Consider the following 19,228-nt stretch of genomic DNA (forward strand, 5'->3'; position numbering starts at 1 on the left):
TTTTTAAAACCTGAATTTCTCATTTGAAATCCAAGAAATACTGTCAGGACAGCATACATCAGCCTGATCATGAACTCTCTTTCACACTATTTTCAAACTAAAAACCTGGATTCTAAAATCAGCTTGTCCAAACGGCTCCTTAATTTTAGTAGCTAACAGGGACCTGCAATGAGGATATGCCATGTTTTGAAAAGAAATCTACGTTTTCTGGGATTTTCCTAAAATAATTGTTTGCTCACGTCAGCTCGGTCTCTTTTTTTAGGTCCTATTCTCGGTTTCCCTAGCATTACTCTTCCCAAAAAGCTCTTAAAAGCCAATTAAATAAGAAAAGACAATCAGAGTTTGTGCAATTATTAAAACGTAGTAGTGCCAATATCAGTAGCCTAAAAAAACATGCTTTTATTCTCTTTTTCCCTTCTCCTTCCTCTCTTAAAAACAAATGAGGCGGACCGCGGGACGATGTGCATGGGACGATGAACCATGCACATTGGTTGTTCGATAGAATGCCAGAGAGAGACAACATATCATGGAGTGCCATGATTTCAATGTTCATACAGAGACGTTGAAGGAGGTAACATGTAATCAGGGTTTCTAAGTAGTTAGTGTTTTTGTTAGGCTTTCTTGGAATCTTGTAAAAGAAAAGATTGCCTAATCTTGCTTGATTTTCATTAACATTAATCAGTGCTTATATAAAACAGCTAGAGAATAAACATGAGATAAGGATTTGATCAGGAAAAGATAATCTAAATCTAAACTAGCCTAATCTAGCTACCTACCTCATCCAAACACCTTATTAATCCAACAGTGAGTTCTCAACTCAATCCAACGGTGTGATCTCACAAATTCTAACACTATGCCTTCTTGGTTGTTGTTAGACCAAAAATCGGTAACAGGTACAGCAGTGGCGTAAGAACTGAGAGCGAGTGACGAGGGAGGTTGAGTATGAGTCCTGTGGTGAGTGCTTAGTCCTGCACAAGGCAAACGAGGTCAGAAGACCAGACCGGATTTTACTCCGGACAGGTCCTTCGACACTCAAGTCAGTATGAGCAAGAGTGAAGGGAAATGTCAGAGTTTTTAGGGAGAAGAGGGTTTTTTAGCATTACCCATTAGTCTGAGCTTTAGTCCCCTATTTATAGGGAAGATCTGTTGAGGTGTCCTGGACAGGTGGTGGTCTGTGAGAGGCTGGATCTCACCTACTCTGGGACAGGTGGCAGCCCGTGAGAGGCTGGATCTCACCTACTCTGGGACAGGTGGCAGCCTGTGAGAGGCTGGATCTCACCTACTCTGGGACAGGTGGCAGCCTGTGAGAGGCTGGATCTCACCTACTCTGGGACAGGTGGCAGCCTGTGAGAGGCTGGTGTTTTCACACCCCATCAGTTGCCCCCCAGTTTTCCAAGTCATGGAGGGACTTGGGAAAGTGTAGTCGGTTGTTTTTCTGGATGGGCGGATGCTGTTCGGAGGTGAAATGGAGAGCCTGGAGTTCGCAGTCCGGAGCTCGCAGCTCGGAGATCGCAGTCCGCAGTTCGGAGTACGGCTTCATCCGGAGGTCGCTCTTGACGCTTTTCAGAATGCGCCGTATCCAGTCCGCAGTCCGCAGTACGGAGATAGCAGTCCGCAGTTCGGAGTACGGCTTCAACCGGACTGGCTCTTGACGCTTTTCAGAATGCGCCGTATCCAGTCCGGAGGTCGCAGTACGGAGATCGCAGTCCGCCGTTCGGAGATCGCAGTCCGCAGATCGGAGATCGCAGTCCGCAGTTCGGAGTACGGATTCAACCGGACTGGCTCTTGACGCTTTTCAGAGTGCGCCGTATCCAGTCCGCAGTCCGCAGTACGGAGATCGCAGTCCGCAGTTCGGAGTACGGCTTCAACCGGACTGGCTCTTGACGCTTTTCAGAATGCGCCGTATCCAGTCCGGAGGTCGCAGTACGGAGATAGCAGCCCGCAGTTCGGAGTACGGCTTCAACCGGACTGGCTCTTGACGCTTTTCAGAATGCGCCGTATCCTGTTCGGTTTTTTACCGGACTGTTTTTTGTCGTCTTGCGGCCAGTTCGGTGCGGACCGGACTGATTTTTGTCCTTTTGTGAGAACGCGTTATATTCAGTACGGTTTTTTCCGGACTGAGTTTTGTCGTCTAGCGGCCAGTTCGGTGCGGACCGGACTGATTTTTGTCGTTTTGTGAGAACGCGTTATATCCAGTACGGTTTTTTCCGGACTGAATTTTGTCGTCTTGCGGCCAGTTCGGTGCGGACCGGACTGATTTTTGTCGTTTTGTGAGAACGCGTTATATCCAGTACGGTTTTTTCCGGACTGAATGCGGAGTGCGGAGATCCATTCTTGGGACGTGAATGTTTACGCGCGTGCTTGATCGTATTGATGGTGGGAGAATGTGTCCGTCATAAATAGGGGACACGTGGCGCAATCCGGATGACCTCGAGATGCGTGCATCGCATTTATTGCCCCACCGCCTCTTAAAAACTATATAAGGAGGTTTACCCCCCTTCACTTTTTACTTTTTACTTTTCTATCTTTTTCCTCTTCTTGCTCTGGGAGTTTCCACTTCTCAGTTCGCAGCTCGCAGTCCGCAGATCGCAGATCGCAGTTCGCATCCCGTAGCTCGCAGTCGCGTTCCAAGATCTTTACGAGCTCCACTCACCGGTATTCCTCTCAGCCCTTCCTTTTACTATGTCTGGTAGTACTTCCAATTCCGAGTCCAGTACGGGGTCCTCCACTAGCAGTAGTTCGGAGTTTAGGATGCCTCAGGAGCCTGTAGTGGCTAGGGCGTCTGATAGGATAGACCTTGTAGATAGTGACGACGGAGGGGATAGGGATGAAGTGTTCTTAGATCTGAATGCCACTCCACCCTTGACTGGTAGTCTCCCACGAGCAGGAGGGAGTGTTGAGAGCGACGTTGCTGAAGCGTCCACAACATTCCTTCCTGGCCGGGCGGTGGAGGTGATCGCTAGAGCGCGGATGGATGCCGATCCAAAATACAACTTGCGAGCTCTAGTCGAGGAGAACTACCTCACCAGGTCTATGCTGGGAGATATCAGGGATAAATACTGTGTGCCCCCGAGATTTGAACTGAGGGCAGCTATAGAGGGAGACAGAGCCTGCAACGAGAGCCAGGACCTCTGTATTTATGAGGAGTCACTGAGGGCAGGACTCCGATTTCCGTTGCACCCCTTTTTCTCAGCGGTGCTACGATACTACGGACTAGCCCGGCCCAGGTAGCTCCGAACTCATGGAGATTATTAGTTGGGTTTTTATACCTCGTCCACGGTCGGTTAGAGAGGAGCGTGACTTTGTCACTGTTCCGTGCTTGTGCACACCTGAAGAAGCATAAGGAAGGGGGCTGGATCTACATTAGCCAGCGCCCTGAACGGAAGATAATCACTGGCATTCCTTCGTCGATTCACTCGTGGAAGAATAGATTCTTCTATGTTGTGGATCAGGAGGCCAGTGAGCCCTGGTCCGTCCCTCTAGTGTGGGACACTCCAGATACCTCAAAACTGAGTCGAAAGCCGCTCCTCGAAGGTGAGGACAGGATAACATTCGCCTTGATGCGGAAGGAGATCGAGCAATCGGGCCTCATCCGTTGTAAGGAGTTTTCTGAAGAGGCGATTCTGGTCGGGCTGGGCGTGAGTGCCGCGACTCCAGAACGTATGTAGCTAGACTTGTCTATGCAATCTGTTTATTTTTTATATACTTGCTTCTGACCGTTGGCTGCTCATTTGTCTTGCAGAGATGAAGAAACAATCAACCGTCGAGAAAATCAGGCAAGGAGCCCAGCCACGGGCACAGGAGGGTGCTGCACAGGCACAACAGGAGCGCCAGAAGAGAAAGGCGACTGTACTGGGGAGTCCGGCCCCATCACAGGGCACTCCACCCCCATCCCAGAGGCCCAAGACTACGGTGAAGCTAATAGGCCCCTTTGCTCAGGGCGGTGGCTCTTATAAATCCGGTGGTGCTTCTACCGGAACCGGTTCTGGGGCTCGTCCTCCCACGGGGCTTAGTGAGCATGTCTTTCGACCCAATTGGGCCGTTTTGAAGGATGACACTGCCCTAGGCGAGAGCCGAGTAGCAGCAGAGCTCATGAGCAAGTGTTTGCTGCGGAAGGACAAGCAACAGGTCCTTTACGAGCCGCCAGCTACAGGAGAGGAGGCTGTGTTATCCTCAGCTTACCAGGTAAGGAAGTGGTGCTTCGATTTGCTAACTTTCCGCCCATTTCTTCCTTTCACCATACTGATGCCTGTTTCTTTCTTCAGATCTTGCTCTACTATAATGACCTCAAGGAGAAGAGTAAGAAGTTCTCCCAAGCCATTACTGCATCTGAAGAGGTGAACGGAAAGTTGGCCGCTGAGGTGCAGGAGCTTCAAACGAGCATCGGGCGAATAGAGGAGGAGAGGAGGTTGTTGAAAGAGGATCTGGCCGCAGAGAAGAGGAAACTGGCCAAGGCTGCTGAAGCCATGGAGGCTCAAAGAGGAAGAGCTACTGAAAGGCAGGAGAAGGCAGTGAAAGAGGCCACAGAGGCAAAGGAGGCTGAACTTTTCAGCCTGTCGAGCGAGGCTTATAGTCTTGGATACTACGACTGCCTCCAGGAGCTCCAGGCCTGCAATCCAAACTTATTGATGCAGAACATGACTCTCCCTGCCAGGCCGAAGATTACTGATGAGGAGCCAGATACTCCTGCTGATGCTCCTGCTGACATCACCTCTCTTCTAGATGCTTAGAATTTTTTTTTGTTTTCGTTTTGACCTCTTTTTGTAATGGTCCTTGAGACCCTACAACTCTTACCAGCATTTTTAAAGTGAATTTTGTAATGGCCCTCGAGGCCCCACATATTCTGATCAATGAAATCACATTTGTCTGTCTCTGATACTTCTCAACTGAGTGATTTGCTTGACTTTGTCTTTTTAATTTTGATAACCTGTGAATGAGGCTGTTGATGGTCGAATTGTGACGAACTGGTCTTTTAACAAGTACCCAAGTTTTGTGAACTGGGTTTCTAGTGAGTACCCAAGTTTTGAACTGGGTTTCCAGTGAGTACCCAAGTTTAAGAACTGGGTTTCCAGTGAGTACCCAAGTTTTGTGAACTGAGTTTCCAGTGAGTACCCAAGTTTAAGAACTGGGTTTCCAGTGAGTACCCAAGTTTTGTGAACTGGGTTTCCAGTGAGTACCCAAGTTTTGTGAACTGGGTTTCCAGTGAGTACCCAAGTTTAAGAACTGGGTTTCCAGTGCGTACCCAAGTTTAAGAACTGGGTTTCCAGTGAGTACCCAAGTTTTGTGAACTGGGTTTCCAGTGAGTACCCAAGTTTTGTGAACTGGGTTTTCAGATATAAAAGTGGCACTGAATTTGCAAGAAGATTATTTATTCATAACAACAAATATACAAATTTACAAGATCACCTTTTCACGCCGGATAATTCGACTACTGATAATATTTCCTGAGGTTTTTGGAGTTCCATGCGTGGGGTAATAGGTGCTCCTCCAGTGTCTCTAGCTTGTAGCTTCCTGGCCGGATAACTTCCTTCACTCGATAGGGTCCCTCCCAAGTTGGGGAAAGTTTCCCTACTTTCGTCGGCTGGGAGACGGCTGCCTTTCTCAGGACCAGATCCCCTGTCCTGAATTCTCTGGGGCGAATTTTGGAGTCGTGATAATTCGACACCTTCTGCTTATAAGCGGCGACCCGGATTCGAGATTCCTCCCGGATTTCTTCTAGTGAGTCGAGATTGGCGCGGAGTCCGTCGCTGTTCAGTTGCTCATGGAAACTGATGACTCTGGGAGATGGGGTGCCTATATCAACAGGTATCACGGCTTCGGTTCCAAAAGAGAGGTTGAATGGTGATTCACCAGTCGTCGTGCGAGGAGTGGTGCGGTAAGCCCACAGAACATGGTAGAGCTCATCTGCCCATCGGCCAGCTTTTTCATCCAGCCTCTTCTTTATCCCTTGAAGCAAGATCCTATTAGTTACTTCCGTTTGCCCATTGGTCTGGGGGTGAGCAACCGAAGTGAATCTCTGTTCAATCTTTAGGTCAGAGCAGAACTTCCGAAAGTTCCGGCAGTCGAACTGTTTGCCGTTATCTGTGATTAAGGCACGGGGAATCCCAAATCTGCAGACCACTGCCTTCCAGAAGAAATTCTGTATATTCTGCTCAGTGATCTGGGCTAGAGGTTCTGCCTCCACCCACTTGGTGAAGTAGTCGATCGCCACTACCACGAATATGCGCTTTCCAGAAGCCGGTGGAAAAGGACCCAGAATGTCCATCCCCCATACTGCAAAAGGGAGTGGACTGATAATTGGGGCCATCGCCACAGCAGGCTGGTGGATGGTGGGGGAGAATTTCTGGCACCTCTCGCACTTTTTAACCAGATTCAGCGCGTCTTGTCGTATGGTGGGCCAATACAATCCTCTGAGGAGTACCTTGATCGCCAGGGCTTTGCCCCCCAGATGTTCTCCACAGATTCCTTCATGAGTCTCTTGCAATGCGTACGCGGCGTTACTTGGTCCCAGACACTTCAAGTACGGGAGAGTGTAGGACCTTTTATACAAAATGTCACTGCTGAGGGAGAATCGGGCGGCTCTCTGTATCACCTTACGGGCTTCCTTCTTATCTTCGGGAAGTTTCGCGTCCCGTAAGTAATGAATGATCTCATCCATCCAGCACGGCTCGTTCTCCACCTGCATTATATCTGCGGCTTCTCTTTCGATGCTAGATCTTTGTAGGAATTCCATACGTATGCTTCCAAGAGTGGTGTATCCAGAAGCAGCCAGCTTCGACAGTACATCTGCTTTGGCATTTTCTGTTCGTGGTACTCTGATGACCTCGAAACTGGCAAACCGGCTGGAGAGTTGATGAACCTTGGCAAGATACTTAACCATACGCTCATCTCGTGCTTCGTAGACCCCTTGGATCTGATTTGCTACCAGCTGTGAGTCGCAGTATGCTTTTAATTTCCGGGCGCCGGTCTGAATTGCTAGGTTCATTCCGGCAAGGAGGGCTTCATATTCTGCCTCATTGTTGGACGCACGGAATCCGAATCTCAGAGCATAATCCGCAGTGAACCCCTCAGGCCCAGTGAGGATGAGGCCTGCTCCACAGCCGTTTTTATTTGAAGAACCGTCGACATATACTTCCCAAGTTGGTGTGCTGGTCACGGAGTCCTGCTCTGCCGGCGGTTGCAAGATTTCTGTCTGAGTTTCTGCTATGCATTCGTCAGGAACCGCTTTCTCTGCAACTGGGAGTAGTACCGTTTCAGGGTCGGCGACTTGCTGGGGGATGGTGCACTCTGCTACGAAATCTGCCAGTACTTGGGCCTTGATGGCTGGCCTTGGAGCGTACTGGATGTCGAACTCGCTCAGCTCTACGGCCCATTTCACAAGTCGTCCGGAGATATCTGGTCGATGGAGTACTTGCCGAAGCGGCTGGTCAGTCAAGACCTTTACAGTGTGAGCTTGAAAGTACGGTCTTAATTTTCTTGCAGCCATTACCAGCGCGTAAGCCAATTTCTCGACCCGCTGGTACCTTGTTTCTGCGTCGTGAAGAACCTTGCTGACATAATAGATTGGTTTTTGCTGGCGGTGCTCTTCGCGGACGAGGACAACTGCCAGTGCTGTGGAGCTAACAGAGAGATATAGAAATAACTCCTCACCTGGCTCCGGCTTTGTCAATAATGGCGGGGAGGACAGATACCTTTTCAGCTCGTCGAAGGCAATCTGGCATTCTTCCGTCCAGGGCGCAGTCTTGAGCCCCTTAACCGCGCTGAAAAAGGGCAGGCATCTCTCCGCCGATTTGGAGATGAAGCGGCCCAATGCCGCTATCATTCCCGTGAGCCGCTGAACTTCTCTGATGGTTCTTGGGGCGGTAAGCTCTATCACAGCTCTGATCTTCTCGGGATTTGCTTCTATCCCTCGCTGACTCACCATGAATCCCAAGAACTTCCCCGAGCTGACACCAAAAGTGCACTTGGTGGGGTTGAGTTTCATGTTGTGCTTCTTGAGGACCTGAAATGTTTCTCTGAGATCAGACACGTGGTCCTGTGCGCTTCGACTTTTGACCAGCATATCATCCACATACACTTCCATATTTCGGCCGATCTGGTTCTGAAAAAGTCTGTTCACCAGCCTTTGGTAAGTAGCTCCGGCGTTTTTGAGGCCGAAGGGCATGACTCGGTAGCAATAAGTCCCTTGATCTGTGACGAATGAGGTCTTTGGTATATCCGATTCGTACATCCTGATCTGGTTATATCCGGAGAAGGCGTCCATGAAGCTCAACAGTTCATGACCTGCTGTGGCGTCGATGAGCTGATCGATCTTCGGGAGCGGATAACTGTCCTTGGGGCAAGCCTTATTCAGATCAGTAAAATCGACGCAGGTTCTCCACTTTCCATTAGTCTTCTTGACTAGGACTACGTTTGCTAGCCAGTCCGGATATCGAATCTCACGAATGAAGTCAGCCTTCAGAAGCCTCTCCACTTCTTCTTTTATTGCCTGTCGCCTTTCAAAAGCAAAGTGTCTCCTTTTCTGCTTCACCGGTCTGCAGGTTGAATCGACACCAAGCCTATGAGTGCTGATCTCTGGATCGATGCCGGGCATATCGGCAGGAACCCATGCAAAGACATCTGCATTGCCCTGGAGAAACTCGGTGAGTTGATGTTGAACGCTACTACTAAGGGAGGAACCGATCAGAGCAACTTTCTCACCGTCCTCCGGGCACAGTGGGATGGAGAGTAGGTCCTCAGCGGGTTGAGTACCCCTGAGTTCGTCCCTTACATCAAGCAGTTCGATTGGCAGTGATTCCACTGCGTTTTTTCCTTTCAGTGCCATTGCATAGCACTCCCTTGATTGAGGCTGATCTCCGCGAACTTCCCCCACGCCATTAGGGGTTATGAATTTCATTTTTTGGTGGTAGGCTGAGGCGACTGCTCGGATCAGATTCTGGCCAGGCCGTCCCAAGATAGCATTATAGACCGAGGTGGCCTTCACTACCAGGAAGTTAACCATGGCGAACGCTTGACATGGTGAATCTCCGACAAGAACAGGGAGCTCGATCTGTCCTACCACTTTTACGACCTCTCCGGAGAAGCCGAACAAATCTGAGTTCGCCGGCCTTAGACGGTCGTCGCCTATCATCATTTTCTCGAAGGCATGGTAGTATAGAATATCCGCTGAGCTCCCGTTGTCCACAAGAATTTTCTTTACCTCCCAGTTAGCAACGAGCATGGTTAACACCAATGCATCGTCGTGGGGCAAAATAAGGCTGTCCAGATCTGCGTCCGAGAAGGAGATCTCATTCTCCGTTCTTGACTTTTTGCTGGTTGTGTGAACGGCGTTAACTTGCCGTGCATATGCTTTTCGAGCAGCAGAGGAGGTGCCCCCAGCGGCTGGTCCGCCCATGATTGTATTGATAACCCCCCTTGGTTGAGATCGGGGTGCCTCAGGCTGCGCGTCGGTGACCTGAGAAGTCTTATCTTGAGGAGGGGGCTGCTGTGATCTTCGAGGGCTACGGCCCTGGGGACTCTTTCCTTTGCGCTCTTGGGTGCGGCCGTCATTCTGGATGTATTTTTTCAAATAACCCCGGCTGATCAGCTGCTCAATTTCTCCCTTGAGCTGCCAGCAATCCTCTGTGTCATGGCCGTGGTCCTTGTGAAACCGACAGTACTTTGAAGGATCTCTTCTGTTTCCCTTGGAGATCATTCTGGGCGGCCACTTCACAAACTCCTCCTCACTGATTGCCGCCAGTATGTGCTTTCTAGAGGTATTGAGAGGTGTGAAGTTCTCTTCTCTTCTCTGAGGGGGTGGAGACTTCTCTTTCCTGGGAGGTTTATCCTCCCTACGCTGTTTAGGCAGATTCTTCTCTTCAGAGGTTATCCTCCGGTTTGAATTGAGAGCTGCCAGTGTTTCTTCCACTGTTATGTACTCTTCTGCCCCGGCCATGAGATCCGCCAGTGAGTGCGGATTTTGCCGAGCCACCGCTCGACGAAAATCATCAGATCTTGCACCGGTGAGGAGTGCGTTCATAGCCGCTGAGGGATCTAAATTGGGCACCTGTAGTGCCTCCCTGTTGAAGCGGCGGACGAACACCTTCAGGGGTTCATTATCCTCCTGTCGCAAGGCCATCAGGGATGCAGTCGTTTTCTTCGGCCTACGGCTACTCATGAAATGGCGGACCAGATCCTCTCCAAAATCATCGAAATTGTTGATGGAGTTTGGTTTGATCCTGGAGTACCAGTCTCTTGCCGCGCCAGTGAGCGTCGTTGGGAAGGCTCTGCAGATGAAGCCGTCGGAGGCGCCGTGGAGGAGCATCATTGTTCTAAATGTCTCCAAATGATCCACGGGATCGGTAGTGCCGTCGTACTGAGGGACGGCAGGCATTTTAAATCCTCTGGGTGCTGGAGCACTCAGGACATCACTAGTGAACGGCGTTCTGCTTGAGAACGCTCTGGAGGCGGGCCGGCTCTGATCCTTCGTCAATTCCTCTATTCGGTGGTTCATCTCCTCCATTCTCTGTAGCAGCGGATCCGTTCTGCGGTCTGGGGACCTGATTCTTCCCACAAATGGGCTTGCCGCAGAACCGGACTGACTTTCCGGACTCCTACGACGAGGCCGAGATTTTGCCGGTGGCAAACGATCTTCGTGAGGCCGGCGCCTCTGCGTGGAGCGAGACCGCGATCTTTCGCGGTGATGAGGTTCTGTCTGGGCGTGCCTCACTATGGGGCGATGAACTTGTCTAGCGGAGTGATGAGTTCTGCCCTCCCCATGACGTGATGACTCTCCCCTGTGGACTCCTTGGGCAGATCGCGGGGCCTCTGGAGGAGGTGGAGGGGGTGCTTGAAGTAGTTGTTGGTACTGACCAACAAGGGCCGTCATCTGCTGGAAGAGGGCTTGGACTTGCTCCGAGGTGGGCACGGGATTGTGATGCTCCGAGCGAGGAAGGCTTTGGTCGGCAGATGCTGCCACTACCATCGAGGCGATTCGACCGCTCCGGGTCCTACGAGGTAGCGCGGCTTGGTCGTTCTGCGCAGAAGCTAACCGCGCACTCTTGCGCCCTGCCATTTTTGTAAGTGAGATATGTAAGAACAGCTTTTAGTTCTTAGTCCCACGGATGGCGCCAATCTGTTAGACCAAAAATCGGTAACAGGTACAGCAGTGGCGTAAGAACTGAGAGCGAGTGACGAGGGAGGTTGAGTATGAGTCCTGTGGTGAGTGCTTAGTCCTGCACAAGGCAAACGAGGTCAGAAGACCAGACCGGATTTTACTCCGGACAGGTCCTTCGACACTCAAGTCAGTATGAGCAAGAGTGAAGGGAAATGTCAGAGTTTTTAGGGAGAAGAGGGTTTTTTAGCATTACCCATTAGTCTGAGCTTTAGTCCCCTATTTATAGGGAAGATCTGTTGAGGTGTCCTGGACAGGTGTCCAGGACAGGTGGTGGTCTGTGAGAGGCTGGATCTCACCTACTCTGGGACAGGTGGCAGCCCGTGAGAGGCTGGATCTCACCTACTCTGGGACAGGTGGCAGCCTGTGAGAGGCTGGATCTCACCTACTCTGGGACAGGTGGCAGCCTGTGAGAGGCTGGATCTCACCTACTCTGGGACAGGTGGCAGCCCGTGAGAGGCTGGATCTCACCTACTCTGGGACAGGTGGCAGCCTGTGAGAGGCTGGATCTCACCTACTCTGGGACAGGTGGCAGCCTGTGAGAGGCTGGATCTCACCTACTCTGGGACAGGTGGCAGCCTGTGAGAGGCTGGTGTTTTCACACCCCATCAGTTGTTATGATGTTGATCACGGTTTTTTTCTTTTTATTTGTTTTGCTATTTTGAGATTCGTGAACAATAGTTTTGAATTATTGTATTTTTCACTTTCCACCTCTGTTTTGGGTTTACTCACATGGATTTTGACGTTCTTTTTTTTTTAATACGGGTTGGTTTTAAGTTTTAACCATAATCTCTGGCCTTTCACTTTTATTTTGTTGTTCTTATGAAAATTTGTTCCCAGTTGAATGATGAATGTTGGGCATTTTTTTTTTTATCCTCTGTTTGAAGGCCAAGGGCTATAAACAGTATATTTGTCACCTTGGATTTGGCATGACCCATCTATGCTAGATCCCACCCAGATTAATGATCTATATCATTAGGCTGTATTGCCAAATGTATGGTATTACAGAATGTCAATTGTATTCTATTATATGACAGGAACAAATAAAGATCAAATGGGAATGTATCTCCAAGTCTCGGAATCATCATCAATCCAACATGAAGACTTAAATATGTAAACCTCAGTTTCAGTAGTAAATCAGTTAAATCTGACTAAATAGCCACATTTTGACCAAGTTCAATGACCATGATGAAACCTTTTATTTTCTAATCTTTTGTATCATTTAAACAAAGAGAATAAATAATAAACATAAAGTTGATGCTAGAGGGATAGTTGGATACTTCCGTTGGAATTACAAGCACATGTTGGACACAACAAGTACAACAAGCAAAGAATGCTAATTAGCTTGCATAAACATATTCTGCAACATACATTGGGGCCATGTACAGCACAGTTTACTGTCAATTGATTAAAAGTAAGTACAAAATAACAATGAAACTCAGGAAAGAAAACCATATAACCAATGCAATTGTGTTACCATGCATTTATGATCTCTCTCTCTCTCTCTGTAGGAGTTTAATTGATCTTCTGAGGAATGCTTCATGAAAAGATGCAACTATATGTGCACCCTAAAACCCAATATATGGTTGCTTCCTTGTACTTGGAATTGGGTTTTTTCTCCAAAATAGCACCCATTGGTCAATGTCCACACTTTTGCCCTACTCTAAAACAATTGCCATACTATTGTTTTGGTTGCTTTAATGTTTGAAGAGTTATTTCTTATGTTGTTATTTCCTCATATATAAATGGTATAATTGTATTTACTGTTTGAAGATTTATTTCTTGTTTTGATATTTCCTCATATATTATTTTTAAAGAATTATCAAAAAATATTTCTAAAGAATGAGAGTCAAAATAAGAAAAACAGAATCTTGAATCAGAATCATAACTAAGAAACGAAATCAGAATCGTAGCCCCTAATATGCCAAGACTAACCAATATGAAAGATACACATTTCAGATTAGAAGAGTGGTTGATACAAGAAATTTCTTTTACACCTCGTAAAGCATGCCAACTTCCATTTTCTGTGGAAGGGGTATCCCCAAAGCAGGCAATGCTGACCTACAATTATTGTGTAGAGCTTCGTAAAACTTGAGTAAGATCTTATCAAACCACCCACATTGTTTACCCACATGAAACCTTGTCTTTCCCTGCACATGCACCACCCCTTCCAGTTTAGCCTTCTCCAGCTCCAATATATCTTCTTCAATGGATGATAAACCATCTGTGCCTTTTTGTATGTGTGCCCGCAAACTATCAGCAACCTGACTCACAAAGTCATCTCCTTCAAGATCGAGAGAATCTGCATATCCATACTGAATTGTACACCCATACACCCCCGTGAGACCCAATCTCTTGACGACAATTCTTTCTTTTGATGTGACTTTGGCCACCAGTAAGTATCTGAGAGTTGTAAACACAGTGACTTTATGCAAAGAATGCATGTTTTTTATGTAGTGTCCAAGAACAGGGGTCAGCCCATCCTGTATATTGCTGTAGAAGAAGCACAATCCTGGAACTCTTTGGATTTGTGGACTGGACAAAAGCCCTCCGAGGCTATCTAAAGTGATTTTATGGTTCATTTCGTAGTCCATGTTTTTCTGCCTCCCATAGTACCACCCAAACATTATGAAAGCAAGTATTATGGAAATGGCAAAAGGAAGCCATCCACCTTGTGGAATCTTGGTGAAAACTGCACTTACATAAACCCCTTCAAGTGTGAAAAATATGATGAAGTAAAACCCAGCAAGCAGCAACGGTATTTTCCAGATTAGGACCATAACTAGTGTCAACAGAAGAGTTGTGATAAGCATTACTAGGATAACAACAACACCTGAAATGAGATTTTATAGATTAGTAGATGGTAGATATATAAAAGACAATAGAAAGGCACTATGATTGCTTGAATTTCTTCTTAAATCACGTGTAAAGAAAATGAAATGGATTGGGAGTATATTAGTTGTCATACCAAAAGCATTTCCAAGATTTTTTCCATCTCCAAAGCCAAGTACGACGGCAACACATAAAACCATGAGAATGTAGTTAATTTCTGGAGAGTAAACCTCCCCTTCCTTGTAGGGGGATGTGTGCACCACTGTAACACGAGGGAAGTAATCCAGGACTACTGATTGCTTGACTAGGGAAAATGTAGCAGAGATTAGTGATTGGCTTGCAACAATTGCTGCTAGTGTTGCTATGAAGAACATGGGCCAGTAGACATGAGTTGGTACAAACTTGTAAAACCCATCATTGTGACTGTCAAGGTTCCTGATCAGATATGCTGTTTGCCCCGCATATGTGAGAACCAAAGAAGGATATATGGTGAATAGGAAGGCTATCTGTGAAGGGAAACAGTGTAAAAAGGCCACCCTCATAAGATCTCACCAATATTTGATTGATAGTGTTAACCAGAATACCTGAATTGAACGCCTATTGAAATGCCCAAGATCTGCGAACATTGCTTCAAAACCTGATATAACATATTGTATTGAAATTCCACAATGGTTCAAATATTTTAGAATCTCTTGCAGGGAACCAGCTTCTAAATTTATCATACCTGTAATGCATAGGACGGTTCCACTGAGCAATAGCCAGCCTTTCTTGCCGTTTTGCAGAAATAAATGGACTATGTAATATGGTGATATGGATTTGAATATACTTGGGTAGTGACGAACAATGCTATATATGCCTATCATAGGAGTAGTGAATGTCCAGGCAGCCATGATAGGAGAAAAGAGGAAACTTACTTGCGAAGTACCAAATTTTTGGAATAGGAATAACACGATCAGAACTGCGGCAGAGAGAGCTTCAACAATAGCTGAAATTTACAAGATAAAGATTTCTCAAACACGGAGGCTTCAACTTATGTAGGAAGGACAACACACCTCTGCACCAATACTTACATTTACTCACGGAAGGAAAAGGTCCCCTTAATCCTTCCATGGCCGATAACACTGAAACAAGTTTGAAGTTCAAAAATTAAATAGATGTAACCCTAAAAATAATTATTAAGCACTTCTTGATTGAACTAAAACTATGGATTGGATTAGTTGGAACCTGAAATTGCAGGAGTGAGAATGCCGTCGCCAATAAGCATGCTCATGCCTAGTATGGCAACAAAAAGTAATAACCTTCGCGCAACTACACTTTGTTCAAAGAATTTCCCCAGCTTATTGTGCATTTCAGTGCTCGTGTAGTGGCTTCCATGTGAAATGTCTGAGTTTGTATTTTTACGTTTGGATGGGAGAATGCCAACATTTGCATGCCTGCATAGTAATGAATATAGAGCAAAAGTACCACCTGTAATTCATCATTTCAAGCCACTGATCAATAACTAAGCATAAACAATTATATTGAGAGAGCTTCACAAGTTGCATAAATTATGAAAATATTTTCCAGAATCCTTTCTTGTAAGCACCCAAAGTACAAAGTAATGAGGAGAGCTAAACTTCTAAAGTAGCAATGCAATTCGCCCTTGATGAATTTCAAGCGTCAGAGTAAACAAATTGCTTCCTATTGTGCAATAGTGTAGGTACTATATACTGACATGCTAAACTTCCCATAATCTTTCCAGAATAAATAATGCCATCTCATTTGTATTGATGAGAAAGAAGGACCATATTGTTTATGAGTTAAATTGCAAAAGGGCAAGCACAAACTAAGATAGGTGACATTGAATTAAGGAACATGTAAAAGCAAATTACAATAATGACCAAGGAGAAGAAGTTCCTGTGGATGACTTTTACAGATTAAACTCAGATGCAATGTATCACAGGTTGATTATGGAAGCTAACAGGAGACACTAACTGCTAGGAAATATGGAAAAACCTTGTACAGACCACAAGACTGTGACATCCCAAGCTAGAATTTGTCATTATAAATGCACAATTATTGATACCATGGAGGGTACAGGTTTCGGTGTAACAACACTTGTAGTTGATGGAAATGATATTAGGATTTTCGACACAACAAATAGACATTACTTAGCCTACTTCATATAAGTAATTTGATCTGTTGGATAACTGTTTTCTTGTTTCTCATTTGCTAGAATTCCATATAAGTTCATCTGACAGAATTAAGTATTTAGAAAGATTGGCTGCTTGTTGAACTTCAACAATAGTTGTGGCCAACTTGTTTTTTATCTTATTTCTAGTTTGCCTTGCCAACTTTCCATTGGTTAATGTTTTAACTTTTAAGCATAAACTAACTAACTAAGTGATTCCTTTCCTATAGGAACAATATTCATGTTAATTAGTGTGAAACATGTGCAAACAACGACTATGGATTTAATTGAATCCAAATTTGCTGGAATTATGCACTACGAATAACCACTTGACCGGTTATATGGTACACTATTCGAGTGGGTGTAAGGTCTGCATTTTCATACCATGTGTCCTTAAAAGCAGACATCAAATCAAGATGACGTTTATCAATAAAGTTGTCAATTTAAATGCAAATGCATTTTCATTTATAAATAAGAGGTTATCTTGTGGCATGATGTGAAACATAAATACATTTTCTTTATAGGTTAATGGCTTTAAAAGACTATAATCTTGAGGAGAAAAGGCGTAGGCTTCAGAGCAAAGATGAGTGAAAGCCCTCAGGTCCCAAAAGAAACACAAAACAGGGGAGCCGTATGCAATTATGCATCCTTTGGCTTCGCGTATATCCAAGCCCTGACAAATTAGGTTTGCCAGAGTATAATTGTTTCTTAAATTTTCTTTTTTACTCTTCATTGTTCAATGTCCACAATTGAATTGAAATAAATTTTTGTTTAAGAGTAAGGGTGACTCAATGTCGAAGTTTGAAGGAAAAGTCTCATATTCAATTGAGGAAGAGAATTCTTCATAACCCAGGATGGATATGGGAAGAGCGTGCACTTTACAAATGAAGAGGGTATTGATATTGAAGACAAAGAGGTAGCTTGTTGTAACTTGTGACTTGGTGTTTTTTATATGAGAAATTGAGAATATGTAAACTTATTGTTAATCTCTCTACTCTGTATTATTTTGTCAGTAACTTGGTAATGATAGTTGGATGCTAGGATTGATATTTTCTTTTGTTGGTGTATTGATAATTAGATTATTATTATTTTTTTTTTGAAAAGAAATGATCAGATGATGATGATATTTGATCAAGCATATACTTTTTTATTATTATTTTTTTTTTTTGATCAGTGTCTCCCTTTAGGTGAAGAACCCTGAATCAACAAAGGAAAGATATAGAAAAACTAAGCAATCTTATTGGATGAAAAATTGATTTAGCACACCACACGACCAATATTTTGAGAGCTCTCCTTGTTTCCTAACTTCACTCAAACTCCTCTTAATGCACAAACTCAAATTACACTACTAACGCAAACTCAATCTACACTACTAACTCAAACAAGGCGAGAACTCTATAAATATTGGTCGTGTGGTATGCTTAATCAGTTTTTCGTTTAACAAGAGTGCTTAATTTTTCTCTTATCTTTCCCTTGTGGATTCAAGGTTCTTTACCAAAGGGAATACGTGATCTCTCATTGCTAACGTCCGCTACACCAATTTTGCTAATTTAAGAAAATAGAAACGGAAATATAATTGACTTGATACTCCAAATAACAAGACCAATCAACCCAATTACGAGACAAAAACAGTGAAAATATCGAACTATTCCGAATTGGGGAAAAAAATGGAGAAACAAATATCCTATAAAACTAATTTCAGAGAAAAAACAACAGGGCAAACTAATTCCAGAGAAAACACAGAATGTCACAAAGGAAAATAGGCTTTCAGAGAAAACAAACTATCAAAAAACAGTTGGGCTTGATATACAATGGAGTTGAAATCCTTCTTAGTATAGTATATACCTTCTCCGTGGTCGTCAGCGTAGAGCGCTATGCATACGTACTTGACAACTCCAATGAGAGTAAGAGTCCAGAACATGATGCTGTATATCCCCAAGTAATCGTCCTCCACCGGAGATTTCAAGTTCATGGAAGGATAAACGTAGAGAGGAGAAGTAACCAAGCCACCAAAAACAATCCCCAAAGTCTTATAAGCAAGAAGAGCAGTCTTCCAACCATGAACTCCCTGCCCAAAAGCAAAAACTCGAGACGTACATAATTAGAACAGAAAACTCAAATCCAAATACTGAAACCCAACTCAAATCCATCAGAAAGAAAGTGAAAATTTCCAAAGAACAACAGTAAAAAACGAATTAGTTTGTGATTTGTGGTCTGTGTTTTCTTGCTCACCTTTTCTTCTGTACTGTTGTTGATACAATGGTGTTCATTGGAAGAACATTCCAAATCGATTTCTGAGAGAGGAACTGATGGGTTGGAGATGGGGAGCTGGACATCCATGGACTTAACCTCTCTTCTCTTCCTTTCTACTAGTGCAACAGAAAAAACGAACAGATGACAAGAAAAATAATATGAAGATGGCGCGTTTATGGGTTACTGATATATCGTATTACCATGTTTTTATAGTGGCACTACTCACTCTGTTTTACATTATTCTTTATAATGACACTGTTCAATTTCAACATTCACTTAGAAAAGTATCAAGTATAAGCACAACAAAGTGGGCAGTGACATAACAAAAGTATGTTAGTGCGGGTATCAATTCTTTAAATGAGAAATTCTTTCTATTTTAAAATATCTTGCCACAAAAAGAGTTTATTTAAAGGGTGATTATATCCCCCCCCTCCCCCTCCCCCTCCCCCGCGGGCCCTGCAGTACGCATGCACCCCCTTATAATGTGATTTGACGTCAAAAAACGTTGGGGGGTGGGGGGGGGGGGGGTGAAAATATCATCTCCCTTTTAAAACCTTAAAGGGCGATGATATTTACCCCCCTAGTACGCATGCACCCCCTTATAATGTGATTTGACGTCAAAAAGCATTAGGGGGGTTGAAAATATCATCTCCCTTTTTAAAACCTTATGAATGTTAATCCCTTTACATTTTAAATCCCTAACATAACAGATAATTAAATTAAGATGATCTATTTAATCATGGGATTTGCTATGGACCGTCACATAAGGCATTTCGCGGAACGGCTGTTGCATGTGAGCACAGCCACCTAAGACAAATTAA

General features: G+C 45.1%; 1 protein-coding gene and 1 long non-coding RNA gene across 2 annotated transcripts; one reads left to right on the forward strand and one right to left on the reverse strand.

The window, feature by feature from the left end:
* The first annotated feature begins 467 nt into the window (after positions 1-467).
* On the forward strand, positions 468-17,208 carry LOC143877851 (uncharacterized). Its single transcript, XR_013250814.1, has 2 exons — positions 468-571; positions 16,679-17,208. It is a non-coding gene; the product is annotated as an uncharacterized LOC143877851 (long non-coding RNA).
* Positions 13,076-18,571, reverse strand: LOC143877849 (putative potassium transporter 17). Its single transcript, XM_077380113.1, has 7 exons — positions 18,387-18,571; positions 18,000-18,222; positions 15,209-15,451; positions 15,055-15,105; positions 14,569-14,969; positions 14,121-14,490; positions 13,076-13,985 (listed from the first exon to the last, which is right to left on the reverse strand). Exons 1-7 carry the CDS (start codon positions 18,492-18,494, stop codon positions 13,144-13,146), a joined length of 2,238 nt encoding a protein of 745 aa, XP_077236228.1. The 5' UTR covers positions 18,495-18,571; the 3' UTR covers positions 13,076-13,143.
* Between the last annotated feature and the right edge of the window lie 657 nt (positions 18,572-19,228).

The sequence above is a fragment of the Tasmannia lanceolata genome, unplaced genomic scaffold (genome assembly GCF_043159265.1).
Source record: "Tasmannia lanceolata isolate RefF3 unplaced genomic scaffold, GAP_Taslan_0.1 ptg000005l, whole genome shotgun sequence".
NCBI lineage: Eukaryota > Viridiplantae > Streptophyta > Magnoliopsida > Canellales > Winteraceae > Tasmannia > Tasmannia lanceolata.

Coding starts and splice junctions, on each gene's coding strand:
- LOC143877849 (XM_077380113.1), bottom strand. CDS start 18,494: ATGGATGTCCAGCTCCCCATCTCCAACCCATCAGTTCCTCTCTCAGAA. Junction 18,223..18,386: donor ACAACAGTACAGAAGAAAAG/GTGAGCAAGAAA, acceptor GCTTTTGGGCAG/GGAGTTCATGGTTGGAAGAC. Junction 14,970..15,054: donor TTTTCCTTCCGTGAGTAAAT/GTAAGTATTGGT, acceptor TGTAAATTTCAG/CTATTGTTGAAGCTCTCTCT.